This window comes from Salvelinus namaycush, chromosome 20 (genome assembly GCF_016432855.1).
Source record: "Salvelinus namaycush isolate Seneca chromosome 20, SaNama_1.0, whole genome shotgun sequence".
Lineage (NCBI taxonomy): Eukaryota > Metazoa > Chordata > Actinopteri > Salmoniformes > Salmonidae > Salvelinus > Salvelinus namaycush.
In genome coordinates, this window is record NC_052326.1 from 4059145 (window position 1) to 4076814 (window position 17670).

General features: G+C 39.7%; 1 protein-coding gene across 1 annotated transcript in view; it reads right to left on the minus strand.

Moving 5' to 3' along the window:
- Positions 1–2467: 2467 nt before the first annotated feature.
- The window catches only part of fer1l4 (fer-1 like family member 4), a 103647-nt gene continuing 88444 nt past the window's right edge, over positions 2468–17670 (minus strand). The window contains exons 43-46 of the mRNA XM_039015590.1: positions 17399–17640; positions 10216–10502; positions 9185–9285; positions 2468–3065 (exon numbers count right to left, since the gene is read on the minus strand). Of these exons, the coding sequence (XP_038871518.1) occupies positions 2885–3065; positions 9185–9285; positions 10216–10502; positions 17399–17640 (811 nt within the window). The 3' untranslated portion in view covers positions 2468–2884. The remainder of the gene's footprint in view (positions 3066–9184; positions 9286–10215; positions 10503–17398; positions 17641–17670) is intronic.

The following is a 17670-nucleotide window of genomic DNA, read 5'->3' on the forward strand; positions in this document are numbered from 1 at the left end:
CTTAATCTGTTTGCTAAGAGTAGCCACTTCTTCTCTATAGTCCTCTGCTAGTAAACAATTGATGCATTGGAGCTCCAGTTGGTCCACATTGTTCCAGAAGAGAGCATAGTAAATACAGCTCCTGCAGCGCACAAAGCAAAAATTTTCCTCTGAACTGGTAAGCCTCCATGTAAATAGTTGTCTCTGCAACACAGATTCTGTTGCTAAGTCTCTACATAGCAATAGAATCCGTGCCGCAGAGATAACTATTTTACACTCAGAGTATTGAGTTGCAGAACAACCTCAATTCATCGGGGAATGGACTCTAGGTGTTGAAGCGTTCCACAGGGATGCTGGCCCATGTTGACTCCAATGCTGCCCGCAGTTGTGTCAAGTTGGCTGGATGTGCTTTGGGTGGTGGACCATTCTTGATACACATGGGAGCGTGAAAAACACAGCAGCTTTGCTGTTCTTGACACAAACCAGTGTGCCTGGCACCTACTACCATACCCCGTTCAAAGCCTAAAACCCCAAACAGCAAGCAATGCAGATGTATTGTAGTAGCACGGTGAATAGGAAAAACTCCCTTGAAAGGCAGGAACCTAGGAAGAAACCTAGAGAGGAACCAGGCTCTGAGGGGTAGCAAGTCCTCTTCTGACTGTGCCGGGTGGAGATCATAACAGTACATGGCCAAGATGTTCAAACGCTCATAGATGACCAGCAGGGTGAAATAATAATAATCACAGTGGTTGTAGAGGGTGCAACAGGTCAGCACCTCATGAGTAAATGTGAGTTGGCTTTTCATAGACAAGCATTCAGAGTTCGAGACAGCAGGTTGAGAGAGAGAGTCGAAATCCGTCTCAATTGTCTCAAGGTTTAAAAATCCTTCTTTCACCTGTCTCCTCCCATTCATCTACACTGATTGAAGTGGATTTCACAAGTGACATCTATAAGGGATCATAGCTTTCACCTGGATTCACCTGGTCAGTCTGTCATGAAAAGAGCAGATGTTCATAAGGTTTTGTACACTCAGTGTATGTGTTTAATTTTATTTTTATTTTTTAACTAGGCAAGTCAGTTAAGAACAAATTCAAATTTACAATGATGGCCTTGGAACAGTGGTTAACTGCCTTGTTCAGGGGCAGAATGACAGATTTGTACCTTGTCAGCTCGGAGATTCGATCTAGCAACCTTTAGGTTACTGGCCAAAAGCTCTAACCACTAGGCTACCTGCCGCCCCAAAATATATAATTAATATACTATCCACATAAGAAAGTGTCTGATCACAGAACATTCCATAGAATTCTAGAAAAATACCACCGGTCACTAAAACTGCTGTAACTCATTCACAGTAAAAGGAATTGCTATGCTGATCGCAGATTATCAATCCATAGAAAATAAGGAAGCCTCAGTATGCTCTACATTAGGAAGTTGTGTAAATGGCAGTTGTTTTGGAAAAAAGCATATAAGATGGTGTACTTTCTTGACTGATTGCCATTTGATTGATGTGGTGCCATTGTATGCCATATAATTTGAAAGGGCTGTTTTTCAGCATTAAAAATATGTATAATGTTTTCATGTGGTTTGACACCAGAAAAGTAGGCTAATTAATGTACACAGGGGTCATGGTCTCAATAAATTCAGGAATTCCAAAACTCTTCTACCGATGATGCAAAAATACCAAAATGGCGATTTACAGTTAGTCATGGAATTAGGAATTAGAATAAAACAATATATACAAAAAGTTATTTAATAGGATCTCCATGGTTACAGTTAGCTGGTGTTCTAAAGCCTAGTATTTCCATTTCCCTTTAACAGAAATTATGCAATAACCTTCATGACCTAGTAGTGGACCAGAAGAGAGCAAAGCCTAAACATTCCATATATTAAGAATGACATGAGGCAGGTTATTTCACTGACAGAAATGTATTGAAAAAGTACATATTGTAAATAATGTGGTTGATGAACACAAACATTCCTGAATAGTATTTGTATTTTTGTATTTGTATTTATTATGGATCCCCATTAGTTCCTGTCAGGGCAGCAGCTACTCTTCCTGGGGTCCAAATACATCAAAGCACCCACATTACATATGAAACAAAAGAGAAAACAGTCAACTATGTTTGTACTGAATGAGCTAAAGATAAAACAGTACATCATATAACATCCCTACACCACCACATATCCATAACACAAAATGTTCAATACAACCATACAACGATATCAAAATGTGTGCCTGTGCATGTGGCTGTACCTTTGTGTGTGTCCCTTCACAGTCCCCGTTGTTCCATAAGGTATTTTTACCTTCTTTTTAAATCTGACTCTACTGCTTGCATCAGTTACCTGATGTGGAATAGAGTTCCATGTAGTCATGGCTCTATCTAGTACTGTGTGCCTCCTGTAATCTGTTCTGGACTTGGGGACTGTGAAGAGACCTCTGGTGGCATGTCTTGTGGGGTATGCATGAGTGTCCGCGCTGTATTTTAAACAGACAGCTCGGTACAGCTCGGTACATTCAGCTTGTCAACACCTCTTACAAAAACAAGTAATGATGAAGTCAATCGCTCTTCCACTTTGAGCCATGCATGTCATTAATCTTAGTTCTCCGTGTACTTTTAAGGGCCAGCCGCCCTGCTCTGTTCTGAGCCAAGTCAGTGCAAAGAATTCCTCATCAGTAGCTTTGATTGTTCAATATATGTTTAAGATTGGTCTAATAATAACCAAGTATTTGAAAATTACAAGACTTGTACAAAGGAAATTAGCACTTGCATAGAGTATATCACAATAGCAAATCTACCACACACAATGTCCTAACACAAATTAAATGGAACTTAATGATAACAAAGTACATTTCTCATATAGATGTTTCATTCTCCGTCTGATCCTTATGCACAAAATGGACTGTTCATCCATTTACGATGAGCGTACTGATCTGTCCAGGGAGCGTGTAGAGGATGAGGATGAGAAAAACCAGCAGGACTGCCAGGATGAGTAGAGCGATGATGTACTTCTTGTATTTTTTCCAAATGAAGAAGATGAAGGTCTTCATGGGGTTGATAAACCAGTTGAAGGTGGTCTTGGGGCGACTAATAGAAGGTAGAATGAGGAAAGAGACAAAGTGAACAAAAAAGTTAGTAATGTTTCCCAGTTTCATGGATTTGTTTAATTACATTTTTTTATACAGTAGGCTATGACATAGTGTGAGCAGTAGGACTCATATGAAAAATGTGCACCGATTTCTCCAGGGGGAATAGAAGATAGGAAAAAAGGTCAAGTAAAAGTAGAATAAAAGGAATAAGGCATTAAGGTAAATAATAAATGAATACATGTTCATGTTTTAGCTTTGTTTTCAGTGTAAACTTAGCGAATTGCACAAAGTGTGCCCACGGATCAGATTCAATCAAACCTTCTAAACTGTAGCAATGTTTAAATGCAGTCTGTGACCCCATATACACCCATATACATATACACCGTATAAATAAGGTATTTCTGTTTTTATTTCTCAATAAATTTGCAATAAAAAATGTTTTTGCCTTGTCATTAAGGGGCTATTGTGTGTAGATTGTAGAGATGTTTTATTTATTTAATCTATTTTAGAACAAGGCTATAACGTTACAAAGTGTGGAATAAGTCAAAGGGTCTGAATACTTTCCCAAGGCACTGTATTGCCAATTTCACTGTAGAAAAGGGGCCACAATACATGGCATGTTGATATGATTTTCAGTTTGCTTCCATATGTCTGGTTTCACAGTGATCATAAGGAAAAATCATCTAAAACAATTGCTATGTGTATTTATGATCCCCATTCTCCAAACGGATTATTCATTTACCTAGCTCTTATCAATAGCTGTTAACCATTTATAAATGACAGTGCATGGAGAATGCTGTTATTTGTTTCGGGAAAAATAAAGTATATGCTTTTTCCACTTGGAACCGGTAGGTTCGCAAAACCTTATTCATGGTTTCCTTGTGCGTAAAGGTGGTGGAATTAAGTTAAAGTCAGAATACGGCTTATCTGAAGACACCTCTACCACACCTTCATTTCTTAGATCTCCACCCTGAACGAATAGCGGGTGAATAGCTTAAGATCAAGGTCAGAATACGCATAGAGTGCACAAAAAGGGAATAATGTTACATTTACGTGTGCTTAATCGGGGCCATTGAGCGCATTTGATCTAGCATTAACATGTGTTTGTTGTTAAGTGAATACAAATGCACATACCATTCACATGTTTTACATAAGTATTCAGACCCTTTGTTATGAGACTCGAAAATGAGCTCAGGTGCTTCCTGTTTCCATTGATCATCCGTGAGATGTTTCTACAACTTGATTGGAGTCCACCTGTGGTAAATTCAATTGATTGGACATGATTTGGAAAGGCACACACCTGTCTATATAAGGTTCGACAGACGACAGTGGAAGTCAGAGCAAAAACCAAGCCATCAGGTCGAAGGAATTGTCTGTAGAGCTCCAAGACAGGATTGTGTCGAGGCACAGATCTGGGGAAGGGTACCGAAACAATTCTGCAGCATTGAAGGTCCCCAAGAACACAGTGGCCCCCATCATTCTTAAATGGAAGAAGTTTGGAACCCCCAAGACTCTTCCTAGAGCTGGCTGCCCGGCCAAACTGAGCAATCGGGTGAGAAGGTCAAGGAGGTGACTAAGAACCCAATGGTCACTCTGACAAAGCTCTAGAGTTCCTCTGTGGAGATGGGAGAACCTTCCAGAAGGACAACCATCTCTGCAGCACTCCACCAATAAGGCCTTTATGGTAGAGTGACCTGACGGAAGCCACTCCTCAGTAAAAGGCACGTGACAGCCCGCTTGGAGTTTGCCAAAAAGCATCTAGACTCTTAGAGAAACAAGATTCAACAAAGATTGAACTCTAGATCCTTGATGAAAACCTACTCCAGAGCGCTCACGACCTCAGACTAGGGCAAAAGTTTACCTTCCAACAGGACAACGACCCTAAGCACAGAGCCAAGACAACTCAGGAGTGGCTTTGGGACAAGTCTCTGAATGTCATTGAGTGGCCCAGCCAGAGCCCGGACTTGATCCCAATCAAACATCTCTGTAGAGACCTGAAAATAGCTGTGCAGCGACCCTCCCCATCCAACGTGACAGAGCTTGAGAGGATCTGCAGAAAAGAATGGGAGGAACTACCCAAATACAGGCGTGCCAAGCTTGTAGCGTCATACCCCAAAAAGACTCCATGCTTTAATCGCTCGATGCTGTAAGGTGCTTCAACAAAGTACAGAGTAAAGGGTCTGAATACTTATGTGATATGTTTTTTGATTTTTAATAAATTAGCAAACATTTCTAAAAACTTGTTTTTGCTTTGTCATTATGATGATTTTTGGGTGTAGATTGATGACGGGGAAAAAACAATTTAATCAATTTAAGAATAAGGCTGTGACGTAACAAAATGTGGAAAAAGTGAAAGGCACTGTAGCTGTGCCGGTACAGAATTTTTATTGTGTGCCCTCATAATTTGAATGGATGAAATCTGCACACCCAAGCTATAGGCTTCTGTAGGGCTGAACCTGCCAAATTGATGTATGCGCTTTAGAATGTTTTAATGATAGTCTACAGTATGCCCAGGCTTTTCTCCATTTTATTTTACAATTTGTATCATACAATTTGTTAAATACTAGCCACCATCAGTAATACCCACATATATTTATAACTGTCACTTCCGTGTTCATTTTCTTCATTTGTAGATTACATTTTTTGCATCATTCCATTCTGTTTACCTTTTACTTCCTCTGTCACTTCCGTGTAAATTATTCCTGTGGGTCGCTAGCATTACTGGATTATATTAGGCTAACGTTGTGCAATAATTCGGGACGAGTAGCCTTTTTGAATCATTATGGAATTCAAGATCACATGTAAGCAGGTTGAACCTGAAGCCTGGGTCACCACAACTGGACCCTTGTCCTATAGTTCCATGATTGGTGAGAATTAGGGCAGATTTATATGACTACTGTACACTTTTTTCCATTTCCAATATTTCATGGGATTGAACTTGAATATGACAACTTTCAGGATGAATCAAACCACTGTGTTTTTGATTCATCAATACATTTCGTGCGTAAAGGCTCTCCAAACCATTTTTTTTTAATGATTCATACATACTTTCCTAACCCTAAAATGTGCGTAAATAATCTACAAGATCAGAGTATTTTTGTTGGCTATTGTGCCCGTGTGCAGTGAATTTGCATGTTTGTACAATTGCGTTTCATGGGCTAAGCCAGGTTTGCAGTGAAGCAGTAGTAGAACCTTAAATGTTTTATTACTTTTTGAATCAGGTGCGGGCCTCTGGTCCGTGTGTAAACTTTTATGACCCTGTGTGCAGTGAATTAGCTTTTTTTTTTCTTTTTTTTTTTTTTACAATTGTGTTTCATTGGGCTAGGCCCGGTTTGCAGTGAATAGTAGTAGAACCTTGGATGTTCAGTTCTCCTTAACGTATACCTCACTGATGTGTGTAGTGTCACATTTTAGCACCTTCTTCGGGTCATAGCAGCACTTCTGATTGGGTTACAGCGATTGCAGGAATTTAGTAGGTCGTCTAGCATTTCATGCATGCTTTCTTTTGAAATTGTTTAGTTAATAAAGAGAATTGTTTGCTGGTATCTGTATTGAGTTTTGGTGTCCTATACTTTGATGCTGGACCATACCGGTCAAACAAAGGTGGTGGCAGCATCACTCTACTCTGCTCAATCCAGTACTTGCCCCACCTCTTGGGTGGTCTAGCGAGCTTTCTTAATGCCAACACTTTGTCTTCGCATTATCCGGTAACCTATTGGCAATGTTATTTCTGATATTTTGATATAGGTATTTTTGAAAGAGTATAGACTAGGCCTACTGCAGATAATCTTGTCGCAATAAAAAAAAGATATCAGATCATGAAATGACAGGTGCATTGTGTGAGCTCTCCAGGCTGCGCTTCCAGACCCCGATAAAACTCCCCTACTGATCAGGCCTACGTTTTTAGGGACAAGACAGTTATCCTACCTATCCTACCTACAAAAACACAATGGAATGAATATTAAAATATACAACCGGTTGTGATAATTGCGTTGTTTTCTCTATAATACATTACAATTGCATTCATACACCACCGTGCTATGTACAGTAAGGCCGACAAGCCATACATCGTTTAGAGACCTATCTAGCTCTCACAGTCTCACATCAGAATTAGATGTTCATCCATGTTACTCAAATGTCAAATTTCAAAGTTGTCGTCACATTTTGTAGCTTAGGTTTAAGCTTAGGTTTAGACATTAACTCAGAATTGTTAAGGTAAGGGTTAAGGGTTAAGGGTTAAATCTGAAAAACAACTTTCTATTGCTGGATTCGAACTCGCAACAGAGGCAAATGCATCCACCATCCCTGTCCACAATGCCCCAGCAAAACCAAAACCTACTTGAAGGTAACAGTGCTTACTGTTGCCCATACGGGCTTGTCTCCACATCATCTCCCGACATCCACAGGCATGGATGGACATCGAATACTGACTTGTATCACAGGTGACCTGGCTTTTACAGACACTGTTCCAGTTGGCCTAAACAGTGGCGGAATAAATTCAACCACATAGCCTAGGCTATTTGTGTTTATCACAGTTAAAACCGGAGAGAAAAATCTGTTTGGTAAAGTCCCCAAAGCAAATATTGCATGTTAGGGTTACGTGACCTACCCAGCATGATCAAATGCAAGTTCATATAATAATAATCGGTGCAAATTTCACTATTGGTTTGCTTGTAGGCTAATAAAGTCGTCACTAAAATGTTTCCAAAGCAGAAAGATTATTATAATGGGAAATATAATGGCAATGCACTTCAACTTTGACATGTTGCAGGCTAAGTATAGGGAGAAGCCCCCAGATTACTGATGGTAACCCTACATTAAAAAAGCACACACCTATTGTTTTAGGACCACAGACATTACTGTAAGTCATGCAAAAAGTGCTGCCTCTGCTATTTCCGCACCACCAGCTGGGCTGGGCACTGCGCGCAATGAGCACATTCACACTCATCACAATAGGCAATAAACCTATGCAGAATATATGCCCGCAGTTTAGTACACAATAGGTAAATAGTTATTGCAATATTGTGGCAAAGATGGCAGCATGTTCATTCCGAAATAGCCCAAAATGCTGAACTGAATGAAATGTATTTTAATCAGGACAGTCAAAGGGATGATGGAAATTAGAAAACAGTTCATATGAATAAATGAAATAGCACTGGAAAATGACATGTAATGTCGCCAGTGTACTTTGAAGAAGAAACAATGTAGCCGAACAAAATTTCTCGCAAAAGGGGGGGTGGGGTGTGGTACATTACAGCACAGTAGAGTACAGTAAAGAAAAGTAGTGTATAGTGTATAGTTCAGTATGGTAAATAAAAGTAAAGTATAGTTCAGTACAGTACAGTCCTGTAGAGTGGAGTTAGTATAGTACACAGTGGATCACACTAGAGTATAGTACACTATAATGTACTGTACTGAACTATACTCTACTGTACTGAACTCTACTGTACTGAACTCTACTTTACTGTTCTATGCAGAACTATACTGTGCTGTATGTTGATGTCCAAACTTGTGAAACATGGACATCTATGATTGGTTCAGGTTTGGTCCGGTCTGTACCAACCAGATTTGGTCTTAAAAATAATCCATTGTGTAGAATAATACCCAAATATGCAAAGGAGGATATTGCAGGTTTCTGCCTTGGTGTACCCATTTATGACATTCATATCCACAATTATGCATTTCTGTTTACTACAGATTTGGGACCCATGATGAAATTCCATTAATGCAATTCTGTTACCGGATGTAAAAATTCCGTTACCATGGAATTGCCCTGTGGGCCATACAATCATGACAAAACATTTATTTTTACTGCTCTAATTAAGTTGGTAACTAGATTATATTAGCAATAAGGCACCTCTGGGGTTTTGTGGTATATGGCCGTTCCTAAGAACATGTTGTGCCTAAGAACAGCCCTTAGCCGTGGTATATTGGCCATATACCACAGCCCCTCAGGCCTTATTGCTAAAATATACCACATCCCCTCTGGCCTTACTGCTTAAAGGTCTGCCCACGCACTCAGCACATTCTAAAAAAAGCAAGGCATTTCATTTTATATGACCATGAGAGCTTGTTGCACAATTTTTTTGATTGAATAACATCATTTTAGTCACTTACTCTGGTTTTTCAAGTGGCTCAGGTTCCTTGCGGGCTTTTCCCACAGGAGCCAGCTCTGCCTCCTCGAGTTTCACCAACTGGAACTCTGCCTCCACTTTTCCCTAAACAACAAAGAAAATACAAAGAGTTATCATATAGGGTCCGGTGTCTTGCACAATCATGTGACATGCTTGGACTTTAACCTTTTACCCTATTTAAAGCTTTTTCCACTTTTCATTTTATTTCAGATGGTCCAGCACCATCCTCAGACAATTGGTTTAATTTTTTGTGTAATTCAAATTTTTGGATAAGGCTTAAAATACAGGATACAATCTTACTATGTCAGATGATTGCGCAAAACACAGGGACCTAATCACAAAACACATTCAGAAAGGTTATATTTAAGTTCTACACTTATCACTACCACCAATTCGAGACTAACCCATACCCTCACTCTAATCTGATTCCACTATAGTCATTGGAGGCTCAACCAAAGCTGCTGGAAGTAATTAACATTCAGCTATTTGATTATTAATTTTAGGACTGCTTCAGGTATAAAAATATGTTTATTTATATTTAATTTGGCCTTAACTACACTGAACAAAAATATAAATGCAACATGTAAAGTGTTGGTCCCATGTTTCATGAGCTGAAATAAAAGATCCCAGAAATGTTCCATACACACAAAAAGCGTATTTCTCTTAACTTTTGTGCACAAATTTGTTTACATCCCTGATAGTGAGCATTTCTCCTTTGCCAAGATAGTCATGCTGATTAAACTGTCGGATTTTGATGTGGATTAGAATGACGCACGGGCATCAATAGACTCTTAAGGATAACTGCCATGCACTTTAAAAGTGTCTGGAAAGTTCAACAACGGCATAATTAAGTGGACGACAATTAAGAGGAAGGTAATGTATAAAATACCAAACTTGCATGGAGTTTGGGCTAACTAGGATCCTCCCCATAACCTCAGTTATTCATGTATGACCCACAACAGGATTTACTCCTGCCCAACCCTCCAGGTCAATTACAATCTCATAATGCATTACCATGAGGAGATAAGTGTTCCCACTGCTGTCTACAAACTGAAGGTCCTCCGGCTTCATCTTTCTGTGCTTGGTATTTTTCTTGTTCTTCTTTGCCTCTTCAGCCTCCTTCTCCTCCCTCTCAATGTCCTCCTGACTCTTGAGCTTGATGAGGGGCCACCATCCTTTCATCCTTTTGTTAAGGAAGATAGAGAAGCGGGGACTGGCCCTGTCCTTGGCCATCTTTATGCTGCACTGCCCTGAGGTCTTGGCTGCCCGCACCATGTCGTTCAGACGCAGCTCAATGGAGCCTGGGAGAGAGGTGACAGAGGGGCGAGAGCAACCTTTAGCAGCTGAAGAGTATCAAGCTAAGCAATAGTTTTCCTGCCATTTTAATATCTACACACCACCAAAAGGAGTCGACATCACAGCAATAAGGGCCGGCTGTGACACAGCCTGGGATCGAACCTGTGTCCCTAGTGACGCCTCAAGCGTGCCTTAGACCATCGCGCCACTCGGGAGGCCCCAAAGGTCATGTTTTTAACCATGGTTTGTTTGAGTGGTCATCCTAACGAAGCCAACTGTAGTCGGGGAGTGAAGTTCGGGGGAGGTGCATTTGCGACAGCCGTTAGTTGGACACTGTAGTGGTTTTCCAACAGCAAAGCTCAGTTCAATATGGCAGTTTCAACATATCTGCTATTGTTTATAAAAGCGTATCTGTATAAATGTTGAAATAAACTTTTCTATACCCCCATATCACAAACTGAAAACATAACATGTCTACAATGAATTGGTTAGAGAGAGGTCTGAAATATCACTTTCATTTGGATCTGCTGTAGCTTTAGAACAGCTGCAAAGTTGGTTCCTGTTTCAGTCACCTCTTTGGCCATGTTCGAATGGGTGAAACACACTAATGATTTGGTTGACAAATAGTGCCTCCCACAATATAGGTGATGGGTGCAGTTGGTGAGAAGCACCTTGGCTTAATCGAAAACTGCATGACCTTTGATCACATGACTTTTGTAAAGGCCATGCTGGACAATTTTTATAACCATAATGCAACACACTTTGAAAAGGGGTGACCAACGATGTTGACCGCCTTCACAAACGGGATCCACCCCTTTTCAAAGTTGTCCTCCCTTAAAAGACCTTCGCTTCAAAAATGTGAAAAAAGTGGCAATAGTACTGTTTGTCCATTTTGAGACGCCGTAGCCAGTATACACTTCCTCAAAATAGTCAGAATGAATCGAAGATGACTCAAGAACTCTATCATTAATTATCGTTTTTTGCCGAAGACATAAAGTTGCACGACTAAGATCTCGAAGATGTTTGGTGCAGTATTTCTCAATGGAAAAAGTTGCTTGAAAAGTAGTCGTCTCTCGTTGAATGACAACAAAGACTTTATTGAAGAATCCCTACTGTTGACCAATCACTGACGAAGGGGCGTGTGCCTGAACAGCCGAAAGGAAAACTTCCCAATATATAGTCATAATATACGCACGAACACAGAGAGCCTGTTCTAACGGGAAAAAAAGATATAGAAAGCTTTTATTACAGCAGACTGAAAACAGTTGCATGCATTTGTGAATTGCGGTTTATTCATTGTTTAGGCTAATTATTCAAAGCTCCCTTTATTATTTCATTTTAAAACTAAAATGCTTGATTGCATTTCAAAGCATGAATGTCTCGTATGTGGTGTGATCGAATGAATGAATGATTGATTGATACCGTAGCCTATATATTGAAATACAAGCCTAAGTAAGTTACGGTATTAAAACTAAACAATACACGCTCTTTGGCCTACAGCTCGATGGTGGTTGTACAAGGCTACTATACAAAGCCCACTAGTGATAACGACATTACGTATTATTATAATGATAATCATAATAGGCAATCTTAAGAATAAGATGGAGATCAAGGAAAAGGAGAGGTTGTCGATTGAGTATGTTACCATGCACACTAGTAATTTGATATTAAACTGATTATGGCAATAGGCCGAGTATGGCATTAGTCATGTAAACACCTTACTTTGCTTATCTTAATCGGCGTAATGTCATAATTGAAGTAAGCATACACCGATTAAAACACCTGTTTTTCTGAGCAATCTTTCTTTTTATTAGGTCATGTAAACAGCTTAATCGGAGTTCAAGCGGTATATTTGATCTGCGCATGTGCCAGCACCAGCAGCGCAAGCCTCCCTCTTATGCATGATTGAAGTGAGTTCGGAAAAAGTATGCATTTTAGAAATAGTTTTCCCATACAAAATGTATATTTACAGTACCAGTCAAAAGTTTGGACACACCGAATCATTCAAGGGGTTTTCTTTATTTTTTACTATTTTCTACATTGTAGAATAATAATGAATAGATAAAAACTATGAAATAACACCAAAAAAGTGTTAAACAAATCAAAATATATTGTATATTTTAGATTGTTCAAAGTAGCCACCCTTTGCCTTAATGACAGCTTTGCACACTCTTGGCATTCTCTCAACCAGCTTCACGAGGAATGCTTTTCCTACAGTCTTGAAGGAGTTCCTACATAAACTGAGCACTTGTTGGATGCTTTTCCTTTACTCTGCAGTCCAACTCATCCCAAACCATCTCAATTGGGTTAAGGTTGGGTTATTGTGGAGGCCAGGTCATCTGATGCAGCACTCCATCACGCTCCTTGGTCAAATAGCCCTTATACAGCCTGGAGGTGTGTTTTGGGTCATTGTACTGTTGAAAAACAAATGATAGTCCCACTAATCGCAAACCAGATGGAATGGTGTATCGCTGCAGAATGCTGTGGTAGCCATGCTGGTTATTCAGCAGCATACCACCCTGCATCCCACTGCTGGCTTGCTTCTGAATCTAAGCAGGGTTATTGCTGGATGGGAGACCAGATGGTGCTGGAAGTGGTGCTGGACACATGTAGGAAGCACCCTTTCCTCTGGTCAAAAAATATATAAATAAAATAGCCCAATACCCCAGGGCAGTGATTGGGGACATTGCCCTATGTAGGGTGCTGTCTTTCAGATGGGACTTTTATTAAATTTTTTAAATAACCTTTATTTAACTAGGCAAATCAGTTAAGAACAAATTCTTATTTACAATGACGGCCTACCGGGGAACAGTGGGTTAACTGCCTTGTTCAGGGGCAGAACAACAGATATTTACCTTGTCAGCTAGGGGATTCAATCCAGCAACCTTTCGGTTACTGGCCCAACACTCTAACCATTAGGCTACCTGCCGCCCCACATTAAATGGATGTCCTGACTCTCTGTGGTCACTAAAGAGCCCATGGCACATATCATGTCCTGGCTAAATTCACAATCTGGCCATCATACCATCATGGGCACCTAATCATCCCCAGCTTACAATTGGCTCATTCCTCTCCCCTGTAAGTATTTCCCAGGTCGTTGCTGTAAATGAGAATGTGTTCTCAGTCAACTTACCTGGTAAAATAAAGGTTAAAATAAATAAATAAAAAGTGTGCCTTGAATTCTAAATACATCACTGACAGTGTCACCAGCAAAGCACCATCACACTACCTTCTCCATGCTTCACGGTGGGAACCACATATGCAGAGATTATCCATTCACCTACTCTGCTTGTGTTTCTTGGCCCAAGCAAGTCTCTTCTTATTATTGGTGTCCTTTAGTAGTGGTTTCTTTGCAGCAATTTGACCATGGAGGCGGGTATTTCACGCAGTCTCCTCTGAACAGTTGATGTTGAGATGTCTGTTACTTGAACTCTGTGAAGCATGTATTTGGGCTGCAATCGCAGGTGCAGTTTATTCTAATGAATTTATCCTCTGCAGCAGAGGTAACTCTGTGTTTTCCTTTCCTGTGGCAGTCCTCATGGGAGCCAGTTTCATCATAGTGCTTGATGTTTTTTTGTGACTGCACTTGAAGAATCTTTCAAAGTTCTTGAAATGTTCAGGATTGACTGACCTTCATGTCTTAAAGTACTGATGGACTATCGTTTCTCTTTGCTTATTTGAGCTGTTCTTACCATAATATGGACTTGGTGTTTTACCAAATAGGGCTATCTTCTTTATCAGTTGTCACAACAGAACTGATTGGCTCAAACGCATTAAGAAGGAAAGAAATTCCACAAATTAACTTTTAACATGGCACACCTGTTAATTGAAATGCATTCCAGGTGACTACCTCATGAGCTGGTTGAGAGAATGCCAAGAGTGTGCAAAGCTGTCATCAAGGCAAAGGTTGGCTACTTTGAAGAATCTCAAATATAAAATATATTTTGATTTGTTTAACACATTTTTTGGTGACTACATGATTCCATGTGTGTTATTTCATAGTTTTGATGTCTTCATTATTATTCTACAAAGTAGAAAATAGTGTGCCATAGTAAAAATAGTAAAAATAAAATAAAAACCCTTGAATGAGTAGGTGTGTCCAAACCTTTGACTGGTACTGTATATGTTTGACTAAAGCCCGTGAGTCTATGTATGCGGATGACTCAACACTATACACATCAGCTACCACAGCGAGTGAAATCACTGAAACACTTAACGAAGAGCTGCAGTCAGTTTCAGAATGGGTGGCAAGAAATAAGTTGATCCTAAATATTTCAAAAACTAAAAGCATTGTATTTGGGAAAAATCATTCACTAAACCCTAAACCTCAACTAAATATTGAAATGAATAATGTGGAAATTGGTGACTAAACTGCTTCAAGTAACTGGATCAGTGGTAGAAAAAGTACCCAATTGTGATATTTAAGTAAAAGTATAGATACCTTAATAGAAAGTTACTAAAGTAAAAGTCACCCAGTAAAATACTAATTGAGTAAAATGGAAATGGAAAATGTATGGAGTAAAAACAGATACAGATACCCCAAAAAACTACTTAAGTAGTACTTTAAATTATTTGTACTTAAGTATTTAACACCGCTGCCCTGGATTGTAAACTGTCACGGTCAAATTTCTTTGATGCAATAGTAACTAAGATGGGGAGAAGTCTGTCCATAATAAAGCGCTGCTCTGCCTTCTTAACAACACTATCAATAAGTTAGGTCTTACAGGCCGTAGTTTTGTCCGCACCTGAACTACTTTCCAGTCGTGTGGTCAGGTGCCACAAAGAGTGAAAATTACAATTGGCTCAGAACAGTGCAGCATAGCTTGCCCTTAAACGTACATGGAGAGCTAACATTAGTAATATGCATGTCAATCTCTCATGGCTCAGTGGAGGAGAGATTGACTTCATCACTACTTATTTTTAAAGAAGTATTGACATGCTGAATGCACCAAGCTGTCTGTCTAAACAACTAGCACATAGCTCGGACACCCATGCAAAAAAAAGACCGTTGTTGATCGCTATTCCCATGTGCCACCTCTGATTAAAAGAACCTGTGTGTTTTAGTTTAATCCTGAGGTCACCTCGTGTATAGAAAAAAGTGAAGATTTGATTTCTTAATATTTTGCATGCATATTTTCTTATTTTTATTGCATGCTATTTTTATCATTGTCCAAAATGTGAGGACACATTTTGAAATTGCAGGGGGAATATGTGACATGCGTCACATCTAGACTGATTGCGTCCATTTGCATCTTATTATTGGGTAGATTGCCTGAGACTGATTGCCTTAGAAATGCCAGTGTTTCCATGTGCTCAGCAGTTTCACTTTACCTGTGAAGGTTGACGTGCCTCGGGAGGACGAGAGCGGTGACTGTGCCTTTAGTCCAAATTCCAGTGTGGCAGCTTGGTAGCCTAATCGTATGTCAAGTATGTGGTTGGCAAGAGCGTGCCCTTCAGCCAGGATCCGCTCACCTTCTCCTTGGGCACTTCCTCATCTATTTACTCTGTATAAAGTTAACTATGGTGACAGAATAATTGTACGCGTTACAGCACTGAAGATTTGGTTATCTATGCTTATATGCTGAGCACTCCGATGTTGATTATTGATGTGTGAAACTACAAATCTATTGAATACAAAGCTGATGCTAAAACTATGAATTGCTGCTGCTGAAAATAAAATGACATATTTTGCAATCTCGTTGTGTGCTTGTTATTTCCAGGTTCCACCCCTGTTGATAAAGAACCTGTGTGCTTTATAGTGTTTTAGATCTTAACGTAATTATCAGAGGACCGATCGCCTCTCCAAAAAGGTGATGAGCGGCTACAACCTTCAACTGGTCACATTATGCTAACGTGACAAACTATTGTAATTAAATACATTAGTTGATTGCTGAGATAAATCGTTCATGGTCTCCTTCTGAGGTAAGAAGATGGTTAAGATGTCAGGAAGCTGTCACTTTGAGGTAATTGTTTTGTATGACTATTTATGAATTTCTGCTTGGACAGTATGAATATAGACCAATGTTTGTCATGCCAACTCTCACGACTAAGATCTGAACCTTTAGCAGCCTTTGCCTTCATTTCTCTATTAGTATATGTTATGTACTTGTAAGGGATATACTGTGTTGAATTCCACTAAGCAATCTAGAAACAAACCATTATGTATTATGAAAAACATACCCTCGATAAAGGATTGTGTGTGATTTTTTTTGTCATCAGAACCATTAATTCTTCACATTTGCTTTTGTTCTACTTCATTACAAGCAGATAATACTTGATTAAGTCATCATTAAAAGTTCTGGGCCAGTAAAATCTTTAAGTTGTTACGTTAGTGCCTGGGCCAGTAAAAACTTTAAGTTGTTACGTTAGTGCCTGGGCCAGTGAATAATTTAAACTGGATACATTGGTGCCTCTCGGGCAAATAAAAATGTAGAGGACCTCTTTATTGAGAAATGTGATTGTTTTTCTTGAATCCATCTATATTTTTGTATTTTCCTGTATTTTGTAAAAGCTGTAAGCATTGTAAAATGCAGGGCTCCCTTGTGAAAAAGACCTTGGTCTCAACTCCCTGTTGAAATAAAGGTTCAAAAGAAATATATACAAAAATGAAGTGCTAATTTATAGTTTATGTTTACTAGTAGTTGGTACGTTCATCAGTCGTTCTGGTATTGTTTTCGTAGCCAATATGAACTGAGAAGAGGAAAAACAAAAAATCGAAATAATTGAATAATTATGCCAATTAGCAGGCACTTTTACCCAAAGCGACTTACAGTCATGTCTGCATAAATTATACGTATGGGTGGCTCCAGCGTAATCGAACCCACGACATTTGGCATTGCAAGCTCCATGCTCACACAGGACAACAGAACCACAAAGATACAAACTCATCATGACCTCTCACCCAGGAAGTCGTTTGCAGCGATGAGGTCATAGTCCCAGACCTGAAGCACAAGAACGGCAGGCTGGCGGAACTCAGATTCCTCCAGAGAGAAGATAGACTCCTTTTTTGTAAAGGTGATCTCTTTCTCTGTGGGGAGGTAGTCAAACCGGAAGACAAAACGCCAGTTGAAGTTCCCCTCCCCAGTCAAGGAGTTGAAGTGGACATCAGTCTCCTGTTTGTCCCCATCTAAGCCTTTAATCCAGCTGTATTCAGAGTGACAAACAATTCAACGT